We start from the raw sequence: 16,817 nt of genomic DNA, 5'->3' as shown, positions 1-16,817 counted from the left end.
TCTGCCACAAGCTCCTTATGTGATCTCGGGCAAGTCATTGAATCTTTCTGTGCCTCAGTTTCCCAGTCTGTAAAATGGAGATAAAAATCCTTCCTCTCTCCTGCCCTGTGTCTACCTTGTCTGTTTAGACAGAAAGCTCTTTGAGGCAGGGCCTGTCTCTCGCTATGTGCTTGTACAGTGCCTAGAACAGAGTCTCTCCGATCTCACTTTGGACCTCTACCGGTTCTACCATAATATTAATAATTCTCCTCTCACGCCACTCGTCTCCCCAGGTACTATGCTGAACAAAATGAGTACAGCTCTCTGAACAAGGCCCCCTCCCTGCAAAGATGGCTCCCTCTCCTCGGGTCTCAGTTTATCCGGAGCGCTGCACTAGGAAGGTGGAAAATATTGGGAGTTGAGATGGAAATGAGTGGGCAGGAAATTCTTCCTAAAGGAATACATCAAGCGGCTCTCTCTAGGAAAAAAAAAAGATTTTAATGCCAAAAGGGATCATTATGACAATCTAATCTGCCCTCTTGTGTAGCATAGGCCGGAAGACCTCACTCGGTGATTCCTGCGTCAAGCCCATCACTTATGTTGGAGTTAGAGCAGGGTCAGGCAAACTTTTTGGCCTGAGGGCCACATCGGGTTTCCAAAATTGTATGGAGGGCTGGTTAGGAGAGGCTGTGCCTCCCCAAACAGCCAGGCATGGCCTGGCTCCCGCCCCCTATCCGACCCCCCATGCTTCTTGCCCCCTGACGGCCCCCCTGGAACTCCTGCCCCATCCAACCCCCCCGTTCCCTGACCCCTGACAGCCTCCCCAGGACCCCTGTCCCATCCACCACTCCCTGTCCCCTGACTGCCCCCCGCCGCCCTATCCAACCCCTCCTCTCATTCCTGACTGCCCCCGCGGCTCTGCAGCTGGGCTGCCTGGCAAGAGCTCGCAGCCCCGCCACCCAGAGCATTGAGCCAGCAGAGCAGTGAGCTGAGGCTGGGGAAGAGGCCATACATACATCACTCAATCTGATGAGGTTCAATAAGGATAAGTGCAGGGTCCTGCACTTAGGACGGAAGAACCCAATGCACAGCTACAGACTAGGGACCGAATGGCTAGGCAGCAGTTCTGCGGAAAAGGACCTAGGGGTGACAGTGGACGAGAAGCTGGATATGAGTCAGCAGTGTGCCCTTGTTGCCAAGAAGGCCAATGGCATTTTGGGATGTATAAGTAGGGGCATAGCGAGCAGATCGAGGGACGTGATCGTTCCCCTCTATTCGACATTGGTGAGGCCTCATCTGGAGTACTGTGTCCAGTTTTGGGCCCCACACTTCAAGAAGGATGTGGATAAATTGGAGAGAGTCCAGCGAAGGGCAACAAAAATGATTAGGGGACTGGAACACATGAGTTATGAGGAGAGGCTGAGGGAGCTGGGATTGTTTAGCCTGCAGAAGAGAAGAATGAGGGGGGATTTGATAGCTGCTTTCAACTACCTGAAAGGGGGTTCCAAAGAGGATGGCTCTAGACTGTTCTCAATTGTAGCAGATGACAGAACGAGGAGTAATGGTCTCAAGTTGCAGTGGGGGAGGTTTAGATTGGATATTAGGAAAAACTTTTTCACTAAGAGGGTGGTGAAACACTGGAATGCGTTACCTAGGGAGGTGGTAGAATCTCCTTCCTTAGAGGTTTTTAAGGTCAGGCTTGACAAAGCCCTGGCTGGGATGATTTAACTGGGAATTGGTCCTGCTTTGAGCAGGGGGTTGGACTAGATGACCTTCTGGGGTCCCTTCCAACCCTGATATTCTATGATTCTATAAGAGGGGCCATGGGCTCGCCTCCCAGGCCAGGAGCTCAGGGGCTGGGCAGGAGGGTCCCACGGGCCATAGTTTGCCCACCTCTGAGTAAGAGTGTAACTTCAATACCTGGAAAGATACTGGAACAAACAATTAAACACTCAATTTATAAGCACCTAGGGGATAATAAAGTTGTAAGAAATAGTCAGCACAGATTTGTCAAGGACAAATCATGCCAAACCAACCCGATTTCCTTCTTTAACTGGGTTACCGCTGGATGTGGGGAAACAGAAGACATGATATATCTTGATTTTAGTAAAACTTGACTCAGGGCTTGTCTTCACAGATTGAGGCGGCTGCAATCGGTGCAGCAGGTGTTGATTTAGCAGGTCTAGTGAAGTCCCACTAAATCGACGGCAGAGCGCTCTCCGGTTGACCCTGGTACTCCACCTCCCCGAGAGGAGTAAGGGAAGTCGACAGGAGAGCGTCTCCCGTTGACGCAGCACAGTGAAGACACCACAGTAAATTGAGCTAAGCTATGTTGACTCCAGTTAAGTTATTCACCTAGCTGGAGTAGCGTAACTTAGGTCGATTTACCCCCATAGTGAAGTCAAGGCTTCAGTCCCTCATGACATTCTCATAAGCAAATTAGGGAAATACAGTCTAGATGAAATTAATATAAGGTGAATGCACAAATGATTGGAAAACCATACTCAGAGAGTAGTCATCAATGGGTCCCTGTCAAACTGGGATGGCATATCTAGCGGGGTCCAACAGGGGTCAGTCCTCAGTCCAGTACTATTCAATATTTTCGCTAATGACTTGTATACCGATGTGGAAAGTAGGCTTATAAAATTTGCAGATGACACCAAGCTGGGAGGGGTTGCAAGCATTTTGGAGAACAGGATTAGAATTCAAAACCGCCTTGACAAATTGGAGAATTGGTCTGAATTCACCAAGATGAAATTCAGTAAAGATAAATGCAAAGAACTTCACTTAGGAAGGAAAAAATCAAATGCACAGTTACCAAATGGGGAATAATTGGCCAGGTGGTGGTACTGCTGAAAAGGATCTTGGATCAAGACAGAATATGGGTCAACAATGTGATGCAGTAGGCTAATATCATTCTGAGGTGTATTAATGGAACGGTTGTATGTAAAACACAGAAGGTAATTATTCCACTCTATTCGGCACTGGTGAGGCCCCAGCTTGAGCACTGTGTCCAGTTCTGGGCGCTGCACTTCAGGAAAGATGTGGACAAATTGGAGAAAGTCCAGAGGACAACAACAAAAATGATAAAAAGTTTAGAAAACCTGACTTATGAAAAAAGCTTAAAAAACTGGGCATGTTTAGTCTTGAGAAAAGATGACTGGGGGTGGGGGGGGCCTGAACCTAACAACTGTCTTCTAATAGGCTAAGGGCTGTTCTAAAGAGGATGGTGATCAAATTTTTCTCCATGTCCACTGAAGGTAGGACAAGAAGCAATGGGCTTAATCTGCAGCAAAGGAGATTTCTGGCTAGATATTCGGAAACACTTCTTGAGATACGGGTAGTTATAGCTCAGAGAACTGCCTTCCAAGGAGACTGTGAATTCCTCATCATTGGAAGTCTTTAAGAACAGGTTAGACAAACACTGCTCAGGGCTGGTGTAGGTTTACTTGGTCCTGCCTCAGCACAGGAGGATGGACTAGTTGACTTCTCTAGGTCCCTTCCAGCCCTGCGTTTCCATGATTCTAGCTTTAAAAAAAACCAAAAACCATCCAGTATGGACTTAAAGATAAGCAAGCAGAGGCACAGGGAGCCAGAGTCTAGTTTCCTGAGCCAGGAACTTCTGGGTTCTAATCCCTGTCCTGAAATATATTTATGACTCTCAGGAAACCACCCAACTCCTCTGTGCCTCAAGTCAACAGCAGAGTAGAATCTTAACTCCATCCTTCCTGGCTCCAAGCTGCATGCTCAGACCACATGTCTACTGCATCCTTTCCATTACCTAGAGACAGTGTTTTGGTATGTCATTTGTATGACACACACTGCAGTAAAGCACAGTGTTTTGTTTTATTTTGAATGAGATCCCGTCATTCCTCTCAGCCTGCCCCTAACAGCCTTGGTCAGTGCTCTCTGTGCCAATTCATAGACTATGAAAACTTCAGTCTCAATTTTCTTGTCAGTGAAAGGCCATAAACATGTCCAGGCAGTTGCCATTCTCTGACATGTGGAACATGCCCAGGAAATAGGTGGGTTGCACTGTAATAAAAGTATATCCTTCTCTAGTAGCAACAGTTTAACTATCTGCTCTTGAAGTGACTGCTGTAACCCTACAGGCTTGATGCCAGCAGAAAGTGCCAAGTCTGGTATGGAAGGCAGGCCTGCTGGGATTCCTGCCTGATCGGATTAACTCATAAACCTCGGAGCAATCCAGGAGAGCAGAGTACCTGGCAGTGCTTTTCTCCCATTATTGTTATCTGGCCAACCACATGCCACATGCAGGGGTGAAAGTAATAATAAATTCTTACCAGTACGGGGGCCGGCGCCACGGATGGAAGGGGCGGGGTTGGGGGGGAAGTCAGTCTCCCCCAGCTGGTCCATCCGTGCTGCCTGGCCTCCGCCACCCAGAGCTCCGACGGTAATTTAAAAGGGCCCAGGCCCTGGCCGCTGCCGCAGTGGCCGCAGCAGCGGCCGCTGGGAGCCCTGGGCCCTTTTCAATCGCCAGCCCTGGGGCAGCTGCTCTTTTGCCCCTCCCCCCGGGTCGGCGGCCCGGGGCGGGGAAAGGGGCAACGATGTTAAAGTGCTGTGGCAGCGATTGAACGTCATTGCCCCTTTTGGCTCACCTGTCGGCAGCCCTAGCGGTAGGGTCCCTGCTGGCAGAGCTGCCAGCAGGGGTGGGGAAGGGGCAGCAACGTTAAAGGAGGGTCCTTTGCCACAGCACCGCTTTAACGTTGGTGCCCCTTCTCCTCCCCCACCCACCGTCAGCGGCCCTGCCGGTATGGACCCTACCAGCAGGGTTGCCAACAGGTGGGTGGCAGCACTTTAACATGGGCTGCATACGCCGTACTGGCCCGTACCGGCTCACTTTCACCCCTGGCCACATGCCAGTTACTCATATAAGGAGTCCCTGGTCCAGAGAGCTTAAAATTGAAAGAGGCAGAACACAGGAAGCACCAGGACACACAGAAGCTGGGTCAGGTTAGACATTTGTCAATATACTTGTGTGTTTCTGCAGTTTTTTATAAACCAAAACCCAGCTCAGCTTGGTTAGTGTCAAACACTATACCAGAGGCCCTTCCTGCTGTCCAGGTATATTCCTCAAGGTCTCTCTTAAAATCCCCTGAATAGGAATTCAGAATTCCTCTTAAAGACACAGAGCCTGATTGACCACCAAGTTACTCCAGTTTTACACCAGTTTCAATGGGCCAGACTGGAGTAACAGAGCAATAAATCAGGCCCACTGTCTGTTGTGTTAATTTTGATGGAGTAAGTGGGTCCATAGAATCAACATGACCTTGTCTTGAGAGAAGGGTCTCCCTTAGATTGAGGAGACGGTAACACACACACTTGGGCCAAGGTTTGCACAAGTGGTTACCAATTCTGAGTGGCTCCATTTTTGGATGCCCAACTTGAGATAAGGGAAAGCACTGAGTATCTGCCCTCTTAAAACCAGGACCTGTAGAGTATCTCATAGGAACATAAGAATGGCCACACTGGGACAGACCAGTGGTTCATCTAGCCCAGTATCCTATCTTCTGACCGGGGCCAGTGTCGAATGCTGCAGAGGTAATGAACAGAACAGGGCAATTAGCGAGTGATCTATCCCCTGTTGTCCAGTCCCAGCTTCTGGCAATCAAAGACTTAGGGACACTCAGAGCATGGGGCTGCGTCCCTGGCCATTTTGACGAATCGCCATTGATGGACCTGTCCTCCATGAACTTATCTAGTTCTTTTTTGAACCCCATCATAGTTTTGGCCTTCACAACATCCCCTGGGAACGATTTCCACAGGTTGACTGTGCGTTGTGTGAAGAAGTACTTTAGTATGTTTGTTTTAAACCTGCTGCTTATTGATGTCTTCGGGTGATTGGTTCTTGTATTATCTGAAGGGGTAAATAACGCTTCTGTATTCACTTTTTCCACACCACACACGATTTTATCGACTTCTCTCATATCCCCCTTTAGTCGTCTCTTTTCTAAGCTAAACAGTCCCAGTCTTTTTAATCTCTCCTCATACAGTAGCTGTTCCAGACCCCTCATCATTTTTGGTGCCTTTCTCTGTACTCTCTCCAATTCTAACACATCTTTTTTGAGATGGGGTGACCAGAACTACATGCAGTATTAAAGGTGTGGTTGTCCCATGGATTTAGACACTGGCATTATGATATTTTTTGTCTTATTATCTTTCCCTGTCCTAACGGTTCCAAACATTGTTAGCTTTTTTGACTGCTCCTACACATTGAACAGATGTTTTCAGAGAACTATCATGATGACACCAAGATCTCTTCCTTCAGTGGTAACAGCTAATTTAGATCCCATCATTTCTTATATATAATTGGGATTATGTTTTCCAACTTGCATTGCTTTGCATTTATCAACACAGAATTTCATCTGCGATTTTGTTGCCCAGTCAGCCAGTTTTGTGAGATCCCTTTGTAGCTCTTCACAGTCAGCTTTGGTCTTAACTATCTTGAGTAATTTTGTATCATCTGGAAACATTGTCACCTCACTGTTTGCCCCCCTTTCCAGATCATTTCTGAATATGTTAAACAGCACAGGTCCCAGTACGGATCCTTGGGGACCCTCCTATTTACCTCTCTCCAATGTGAAAACTGATAATTTATTCCTTTATTCCTTTGTTGCTTGTTTTTTCAGCAGTTACTGATCCATGACAGGACATTCCCTCTTATCCCAATACTGCTTTCTTTACTTAAGAGCCTTTGGTGTGGGACCTTGTCAAAGGCTTTCTGAAAGTTCAAGTACACTGTATCAACCAGATCACCATTGTCCACATGCTTGATGGTACCCTCAAAGAATTCTAATAGATTGGTGAGGCATGATTTCCCTTTACAAGAGCCATGTTGACTCTTCCCCAACATATTCATCTACATGTCTGATATATCTGTTCTTTACTATAGTTTCAACCTATTTGCCTTGTACTGAAATTAGGCTTACAAGCCTCTAATTGCCAGGATCACTTCTGGAGCCTTTAAAAAAAAATCCATGTCATATTAGCTATTCTCCAGTCATCTGGTACAGAAACTGATCTAAATAATAGGTTACATACCACAGTTAATAGTTCTGCAGTTTCATATTTGAGTTCCTTCAGAACTCTTGGGTGAATACCATTTGGTCCTGATGACTTATTACTGTTTAATTTATCAGTTTGTTCCAAACCTCATCTACTGACTTCTCAGTCTGGGACAGTTCCTCAGATTTGTCCCCTAAAAAGAATGGTTCAAGAGTGGGAATCACCCGCACATCCTCTACAGTGAAGACTGATGCAAAGAATTCATTTAGCTTCTCCACAACAGCCTTGTCTTCCCCAAGTGCTCTTTTAGCACCTCTGTTGTCCAGTTGCCCACTAATTATTTGGAAGGCTTCCTCCTTCTGATGTATTAAAAAAAAATACTTTGGCTGTTAGTCCGTGTCTCTTTTGCTAGTTGCTCTTCAAATTCTTTTCTGGCCTGCTTAATTACACTTGACTTGCTAGAGTTTATGCTCCTCTCTATTTTCCTCACCAGGATTTGACTTCCAATTTTTAAAGGAAGTCTTTTTGACTCTATTTGCCTCTTTTACACTGTTGTTTAGACATAGTAGCATGTTTTGATTCTCTTACTGTTTTTGTTTTGATTTATTAGTTATTTTATTTCCTACTGTTTTTATTTATTGAGTATTTTTCTCTCAGATTGAAGTATTCCAAATGCCAAGTCATTTTTGGAAAATCTCGGCCCTGATTCATACACTACCCCTCTGCTCCAAGCCAGAGAGCCGTTAAACTGTCCACGTAGCATAGCCACACAACCCACCACATACAGAGATGCCTCTTATTTAAACAATCAGAGCCAACAGGAAGTGTATTTTCTAAGACTTCATGACCAGCTGGAGGAATGGAGTGGAGGTCATGGAGGTCATTATTGTTATAAACATTCCTCTCCCTCATCAGTTGTGTCTTGAACTGCACTGTGGACTTGTTTACCATACCAGCATTTTCTAGTGGCTAATAAAGAGTACTTGTAACCAACAGGAAAGCAGGGCTTCATTTCTCTTCACTGTATTATCAAACTAACAGCACTTTCATCAGCACACAGGACAGCTGAAGTGCTGCGTTATATAAATCCATAAAGGCATATATCTCTACTACTGTGGGTAATTAACCATGGGAACAACTTACCAAGAGTGGTGACGGATTCGCCATCAAAATTGGATGTTCGTCTAAAAGATACTCTCTAGGAATTATTGTGGGGAAGTTCTATGGCCTGTGTTATACAGGAGGACAGATCAGATGATCACACTGGTCCCCTCTGGCCTTGAAATCTATGCATGGAGCTGATTTCCAAGGTGCAGATTTTGTCCCCTCAGAAAATAATGTTCCTTATGCAGCCGGTTGACCTGGGATTTCCTGCCTGCTGATGGAAGCCCAGGCATGGCATGTGGCCAGTCAGAGAGGTTCAGAGATGTGGCTGGCAGTTACATGGAAGTACTGCAGAAGCTGATAAAAGGAATGTTCTACAGGACTGGAATGATAGGAATGCCTAGGAGGGTTGGGAGACATCTCAGGGTTATGATACACACACATGACCTAGGTTAATATTAACATAGGGTGGAGAAGAAACAAGAAGGATGGGCCAACTGTTGCAGGCAGTTGGCAGGTGAGGGTTTAGAGCCAATAAGCTCTGCTCCATCTCTCCTATATGCATTTTAACACATTACCCACGTCTACCTGCCGCTCTTACCTAGTCCCATGCTGAACTCGACAGGCGTCAGATACCCATTATTGTCCTGCTCCAGGCTGTCAAAGACAGCCTCCAGCTGTTCTGGGGTCAGGGGCAGTTCACTCTGCAGCCGCTGGACAGACAGGAGGAGGGACAAAATAAATACCAAACTCTGGACCCACCCACAGCCCAACTTAAGTCTTTCCAATGACTCCCACTGGGCTTGGATCAGTGCCCTCACACTCACCCTACTGGGAGTGAGATGCTGCAACTGTGAAGACAATGCAGCTGGGCCAGTATGAAGTAGTTTGGAATGCCCATCAGCACGGGGAACTAGATTAATGGCCAGGACTGTGCAGAGGGCATTTTGCTTTCTACGTGTTATTTGGTTCTGAGGAGCATTCTTCCAGGATCGGCCCTTATCCCCAACTTCCTCCAGTACCACCTGTTATCTTTTTAGTTGTCCTCTATCATCAACTGGACTTTTCCTGTCATTCTGACTGAGGAGGGCTGATTGTGGCTCTCTCAGAGCATCAACACCAGTTAGAAGGACTGCTTATGGCATAACAATGTGGTATAATGGGTACCAGCTCCCTCACCCATGCTACTCCTATCAAAGAGGACACATGGTCTTGGGGACTGGGATTCAGAAGATGATCTGGGTTGAACTCCCAGCTCTGCCACAACCTTCTTGTGTGGCCTTGGGCAAGTCATTTAATCTCTCTGTGCCTCAGTTCCCACCTGGTAAAAGGAGAATAATAATACAAACCTAAATATACAAAGGATGGGAGAAAGAAGATTAATTTTCAGGGCAGGGACTATCTCTTACTATGTGTGTGTGCAGCGCCCAACACAATGGGCCGTGATCTCAGCTGGGGCTCCGCGGAGCTACCATCATACACATAACGAAAACCACAGCAGAGATCCCAGTCGTGCTTGTTAAACAAACAGCTATGGCTAAAGCTTAATAAAGCCTCTTATTAAAAGCACATGAAATTAGGCATTGCACAACCCAATACAAAATGGCTCAACGGCTCTTGTTTATTCACCACAGCGTATGCCGGTAATGTTAATTGTTCAGAAAGAGCTGGGACAGAACAGAATCCCAGTGTGACCTTCCTCGTATGTACACTAAAGGGAATTGTCCTACTTTTGATACAGCTGTAAAACCCCAAGATTTTAACTCAAAATAGAAAGCAGAGAGATTGTCTCTCTCCAGATCACAGTCATAATTCAGTCCTGGAGCTAGTTTTTAAAGGAAAGAGACCATCCACAGAAATTATAGGTACAACCAACGTGAGAAAAATCAAGCAATGTGTCTTGTTATGGGGGCCGTGGTGGGGAGATGGGACACAATATTTTTGAAAAGAAGCGTCAGAATTCTGAAATCCCCCGCCCCGCGCTGTAGAGCAGGCCAGGGTAGTGGTGATGGTAAAGGGGGTGAATTTTGGAAAAATTCTGACACCTTTCCTCCTTCTCCACCCCAAAATTAGAAATTTCCATCAAAATGTTATTTAAAAAAAAATCACTCTGCTTCAGTTCTCTCTGTTTTCCAGTGGGCTACTGGCACAGTCCACCTCAGAGGGGCCATGAGACAACAGAGGTTATACATGGGCTGACCAAGAGCACCCAGCAGTGTGAGGTAAAGCAGGCCCCCTTGAGTACACATGGCACACATGGTTCCATAGCTCCCTGCCCAGAAGCAGAGCAGGAGGATTTTCTCCCCTTACCTGCATGTCCAGCTTGGTGATGAAGCCCTTCTCCTCCTTGTCACACAACTGAAAGAGCTCCCTGGCCTTTTCCAGCATCTCTACCTGCACGTCCTCTGCTTTGCTCAGGCAGAGGCTGGAGGAGGCACTGGCAGCCACGCCATCCTCCTCCTCTTCCTCTTCTTCCCACAGGGCATCCAGGAGCTCTCGCCTCCGGTTCTCCATCTTCCCAAAGCTCTCCCGGCCAGGGTCCAACAGCCGTGATGGAGGAAGCTGAAACGGTTAAATGAAAATGAACTGCAGATCACACATGCTCCAACCCACCATACACACGCTTCAGAGAGAGGCCAACTCACGGCAGGTTACCTAGTAACGCCTCCTTGGTCAGAAGCGCAGCATTGAGAGCATCTCACGTCTTTGACTGGGGTCACTGGGGAGGCAGGAGACAAGACCTCAGATGGAGAGAGGGCAATACCTCTGATTGCCTCACAAAGAGCTGCCTGCTACAAACAAAGTGCAGGCATTGCTGAACTGATGTCAGAGAGCTAATGCTGCTGGCTGCGATGGGGCTGGCTCTTGCCATGTCCTCACACAAAGACATGCACACCTTCTCCTCAGACCTGCAGTGAAGTCACAATTCTCCATTGGCAACAGTCGGTTGCCAGGAAAGATTCATCAGGATGGGATCATGAACTAAGAGAAGATGGTACAGGAAGGAGCAAAGCCCTTATTTAAACAAACCCAGCAATTCTCAAGAAGGGCTGCATATTCTTTAAGGCACTGGGCTGAGACCCAGGAGAGCTGGGTGCAATTCCTGGTTCTGCCGTGGGCAAGTCACTTTAGTCTCTGTCCCTTAATTTCCTACATGCACAATGGGTATAATAATCCTTCCTTACAGGAGGCAGGGTTTCAGTGTCCAACCCTAGTCATTCCCTCCACAGGCTGGGCAAACTATGCAGGCAGCATTTAGGCTCTGGAGAGGCAAAGTGAAAGTAATAAGCCATGGCAGCTCAGTGGTGACACTCAGCAGAGTTAAGAGCAGCTCAGAAGGCAGCCAGTTCCATTTCCCCCCTCCCCCCCCCCTTTGTAGATGGGATGTGGGGAGGGGGTTCTAAAGTGTGGGGAGGATAAAATCCTTTGGGTTGAACAAGGTTTCCATGATGGGGCAGAAAGGAAATAGAAAGAAAATCAACCCTCAGGAGTGTTTAAGATAAAAGTACACCCCCCCCACACCTTTCCCCCCAAATATTTGATCTTACCCCCTCCTGCTAGTAGCTTCTCCCCCTGCCCAGTGTTTAAGGACGGCTCACCCACTACTGTCAAATCTGCACCACCAGGGTGATGAAAATCCAGAACAGGGGGTTGACCAACACACAGAGTACCATTTTGGTGGGGATCAAGGAGAGTTTTCACAACCAGGGGTAGGGAGAAGAGAGAAATAAGTCACATACCTCCCCACTCTCCTCAGTTTGGTTCTCCTTCCCTGCCTTTTCACTTTGATTTTCAACTTTTTTTTTTTTAATATATGTGGGGGGGGGGGAGATTTTCAACCACCCTCCCCCCATTTTATTCAAGCATAAAGAAAAGTAAGAAAATGTTTTGCATGGGACATGAAATGGGAAATTAACTAAATAAACCAAACAAACACTTTTCCCCCTTATCTCCAAGCCTACGTGTTCTGAGAATTCAAAAGTTGCCAAATAGAATTTTAATCTAAAATGTTCATTTTGTAGGAAGAAACACACACACACAAACAAACTTCAGCTGCCATATAAAACAATTTCCAATAAGTTTTGAGCATCTAGAAATAAAGGCATCAACTTGACTATAGCATTGCTACTGTGATACTGTGCGTGTGTACACACACACACATGCACCCCCCACCTTCCAAGTGAGAGGTTCAGTACAGTTCCCTATGGACTGTTTTTCCTTATTACCAGTAACACATTTTAAGCCTTCCTAAACCAAATTGCTTTAGATTTCAACTCTGCATTGCAGGGAAGGAGTGAGCAGGACAAGAGGATTGAGACAGATTTAACAGCACTAGCCAAGGAATTTATTTAATTTTCAAGAAATTAAGACCATTGTACAGGTGCAAGAACAATAGCTGAGTGAATTTTTGTTTGCACTCTTGATACACTGGAAGGACAAAGAATGTCATGTACGTAAGCAAGAAGTAACTGACACTAACCCAAAAGGACTAGGCAGTCTTTTGTTCATTATTGCTATTTGGAGAGTTAAAATGTGGCTCTGCTCTGAAAAGTGACTGAGTAAAAAGGTGCCATTTTTATCTATGAGATATCTTCCCTGAGAGCATTCAGAATCAGGTCTCCTGATTTTTAACAGCAACCATGATGACATATTTATTTACAGTATATTATTCAGATGTCTCTGTGTGCTGTATAGATCTCCAGACAAGCGGTTGTCCCTGGTAAACAATGGAAACAAAGCTGGAAGTTGAGCTGTGCGGAAGTGCATTGTTTGTATCTGTCATCACAGTTGCATTCATTAATCCCCTCACCTGCCGTTTACTATAATAAGCCTTTATACTTACTGTTCTTGTAGTCCTGTAGAGCCAATGCAACATTTGGAGACTGAGCTGGACTCTATTCCAGCTTATGTATCAATAACTTAACTGTTAACTCATTACTGACTGCAGAATCTTTACAGAAAGAACTCACCTTGATTTTCACATTCTGGGTTGAGACTGCAGGGTAGGCACTCACCAAAACCATCCTTGGACTGTGTAGCTTAATGAATGTCTAAGGAGACAGGTTATGTGGCTATACCTTGATGGGTGATAATTATGGGCGGTAACAGGCTATACTGCAGAAGCTCCCAGGAGAGAAGAGTTCATTCAGATCACTGTTTCATAAAGTGGGTGATTTCCTCGGTGTCTCTAATCGCATAGGAAAGTTAAAACATTTAATAGAGAGTCATCACTACTACCACTAAAAAAGAAATGGAGGACTTGTGGCACCTTAGAGACTAACAAATTTATTTGAGCATAAGCTTTCGTGAGCTACAGCTCACTCGGATGCAGTGAGCTATAGCTCACGAAAGCTTATGCTCAAATAAATTGGTTAGTCTCTAAAGTGCCACAAGTCCTCCTTTTCTTTTTGCGGATACAGACTAACACGGCTGCTACTCTGAAACTACTACCACTGTTCTTCTAAAACAGACTGGAATAGGCGTATCGTCCTCGAAGCCTGAGGGACGCAGTTTGGTCAATTGCGTGGTGGAATAAATTCACACTCAGAGCACTGTAAAGTAAAAAACTTCATGCCCAGGGTTTCAAGCACCACATAATCTGGGCCTTTGCCAATGACAGGTTGGAGAGTGGTGAGTCTGACAATGCCAACCTTATGCATCTGTTAGCTTAGCTGAGTGGAGTCTTGCTGGAGTCCAGTGTCATCTCTTCGGAGTGTCACCCTGTAGTAAGCAGAGAACTTGCTCTGCCCGGGGTGTGAGAAGATGGTGGCTTTGCTGTTTGAGAGAACACTGGATGACCCTGGAGCTGAAACAAAGGTAATTCTGTCTTCTCACTGATGCGTGGCAATGCCAGCCAGAGTGGGAGGGTACCATGGCTAGTGTGTTGGAGAGGAGGGATTGCAAGACAAGGGGAAGAGCAGCATCAGCATTGTACAGATGGGAGGTAACGAGGAACAAAACAAACATGTGACACTGAAAAAGCCTGCTCTGTGGTGTGTGTAGGTGGCGGTGGGATCTCTTCAGTCACTGCCAGCACACGCAGGCCTCGTCTTCCTTGTTAGGAGATTAATCATTTTCATTTCAAAAGTGGGAGCAGCCCACATGGATAATGAGCCCAAGGCACTTTTCTTTGGTACATAAAAGGTTGAAGAGGCAGGATATTCTTGCCCAATTATGAGACCTATTCATGAGCTGGAATCAACCATCTCCAAGACAAATTGCTACCCGCTACCCCCAGCACATCATCATTTTATCAAAAGACCCCACTTTATTATAGTTCCCAAGTAATTAGGAGAGCTAAAAGCCTTCTAATTAGAAGAGCTCCTGGCAAAGTGAATCTGAAAAGGTTTGAATCACCCAGCGAGAGGGTTAGCTAATTAATTCTGCATTTCGAGAGAGAGTTCTCTCTTGTGTAGAGTGCTCCATTGGCTCTGGTCTTCAGGTGACCCTGGCTGACTTGAACAGAAATAAAAACATACTACATAAAAGGGAACATGGTAAGCAAACCACTCAAAACTTTCAGCGACTTTTCTCTACATGACCATGTATTAAGAAGTTCTTCTTCACCTGTGTACAGAGAATGGGGCTCTTTGGGGCAAAAGAACTCAGAGATGATTGGCTTTTAGCCCAGTGGAATCCAAGTTCTGGTCAACTGAGGGGCAGAACTGTCAGCTTGCTAGGAGCCCAAGAGCCACAGCTAGCTTGCATCAACAGAGTGGGTGCCTTCTTCTTTAGTGCCAAGGAGCAGCCCACAGAGACTACAGGTCCCAGCACCCAGTGCTTTACCTCTAGCCAAGAGGCTTGCCCCAGTAAGGCCCCTGCCTTCAGAATGCGAACCAACAAACAACGTGACATTTTACTATAGTTTAGAACGAGACGCGCACACTAGGGAAGGACAGGAGCACTCTCAGGATTACCTTGCTCCTATGCCAACTGGGAAGGAAATTCATTTAGATGATCCTGGGTGAGGACTGTCATCTAAGTCTAAGCTGGTACTTGGGCATCTGGACTGAAGGAGGAGAGACCTTAAGGACGTTACTATTGATGCCTGGATGGGACTCTGGTTCTGCTGGTGTAAACCAGACAGACGCTTTCCCTTCTGGATGGTTGTTGGCAATGTGGTGCAGGACAAGCTCCAAGTTAAATAGCTGCACAGCTGTAAAGGAGACGCCTGAGAGCACAGCACTTCTCGTAAACCTGGGCTGAGCGGGACCCAAGTCTTGTGGGTTACAGCAGCTGTTTCCTGCCACAGGCTTTGTTGTGGCTCAGCAGGCAGCAAAGACAGTCACCAGATCCTGGGGGGCAGCTTCCTTAGCAAGAAGACCTCATGGAAACGGACCCCGGGCCTTAGCTCAGAATGGAGTGTCCCTGCCTAGACACAGCGGAATCAACCGCCGGCCAAGGCGGTGCCCGTGGGCCTTGCTTCACTGAGGCAGGGAGTCCACGCAGAGTACAAGTGGAACTTTAATCCCAGCCCCCCATGCCTTCTAGTTCATAATTATAGAGTCAGCACTCAACAACATGAAACTAGCTTCCAGAAGGGCTGAGAAATGCCAGAGAGTCAGTGTGGGCTAGAGCAGCATCCTGGGTCTGCTTCTGCCCTGCTGCGTGACCTGAGTCAAATCACTTCACCTCCCTGTGCCTGCCATGTTGCCAACTCTCATGAATTTATCATGAGTAAGGGGCACCGGAAAAGAGGGAACCAGGGGGCCATGGCCCCCACACTTTTTCCCACGAGCAACGGGGTGGGGGGAGGAAGTGGAGAGGAGCGAGCAGGGGGCAGGGTCTTTGAGGGGAAGAGATGGCATGGGAGCGGGGCCTTCGGAGAACGGGCAGCGCAAGGGAGGGGGCTTGGGGAGAAGGGGCAGTGCAGCGGGAACAGGGCCATGGTTCGGGCACCGGTGGCTCCCCCCACACTTGTAGGGACTTTCTGCCACTCCTGTCATGAGTCTCATAATAGCTGATGTTTTATTTAAAGCCCCAGCTCCTGGAGACAGGGGATTAAGAGAGAATCCCAGCTTTCATTAAAAAAAAATAATAGGAGTAAGTTTCTAGCCCTTATGTTTGGAGAGAAAAGGTTGAAGAGGTGAGCTGAGCCCTCCCTAAGGCTCACAAACCGGAAGGCAAAGAAAAAAATCCCAAAGCTCTTACTTTTTGGCAAGAAAAAAAAAATCTCAAGATTTTTAAACCAGTCTCATTGTTTGGTGCCCCACTCATAGTTTCTGACTGCTTGGCAGTGCTGTGCCTGTATCCCCTCACAGCTTGTGCCTGTCTTATCTATTTAGGGTGGAAGTACTTTGGGGGCAAAGACAACCTGTGGGTGTGTTTGTATCTGGCTACTTCAGGAGTACAAATAAAACCCTTCCTATTTATTAAGACGTGTCAGTCTTTGTCTCTATTCTCTTTTGATTTTAATAATGCTGGGGGGTGGGGGCTTGTGTTAGTAGGGGGCTTGAAAATAGATGTCGCTGACGTGATTAAAATGCTGGTGGCTACTAGCACCTCATCTACACTAATGCTACCATGGGGTGGATGTGACCTGTGAGCTCTGCCTTGTGTACATGTGCCGTCTCTTTCACAGCCTGTAGGGAATTAGGCTGTGGAATTCTTCATCTCCAGTCAAGGCAGGAGACGGTGGGAAAGGAAAGCAGGGTGTCTTTATTCACCGTCAGTCCTTGCAGGTGTTATTTATCTTCAGAGCTCCCAAC

At 46.7% G+C, this 16,817-nt stretch overlaps 1 protein-coding gene across 1 annotated transcript in view; it reads right to left on the bottom strand.

Moving 5' to 3' along the window:
* CRACR2B (calcium release activated channel regulator 2B) overlaps positions 1–16,817 on the bottom strand; it is a 77,868-nt gene that overhangs the window by 37,792 nt on the left and 23,259 nt on the right. The window contains exons 2-3 of the mRNA XM_075129309.1: positions 10,420–10,671; positions 8,711–8,822 (exon numbers count right to left, since the gene is read on the bottom strand). Coding sequence (XP_074985410.1) covers positions 8,711–8,822; positions 10,420–10,623 — 316 coding nt within the window. The 5' untranslated portion in view covers positions 10,624–10,671. The remainder of the gene's footprint in view (positions 1–8,710; positions 8,823–10,419; positions 10,672–16,817) is intronic.

This window comes from Caretta caretta, chromosome 6 (genome assembly GCF_965140235.1).
Source record: "Caretta caretta isolate rCarCar2 chromosome 6, rCarCar1.hap1, whole genome shotgun sequence".
In the NCBI taxonomy this organism is placed as follows: domain Eukaryota; kingdom Metazoa; phylum Chordata; order Testudines; family Cheloniidae; genus Caretta; species Caretta caretta.
This window is presented reverse-complemented; position numbering and strand designations above follow the sequence as displayed.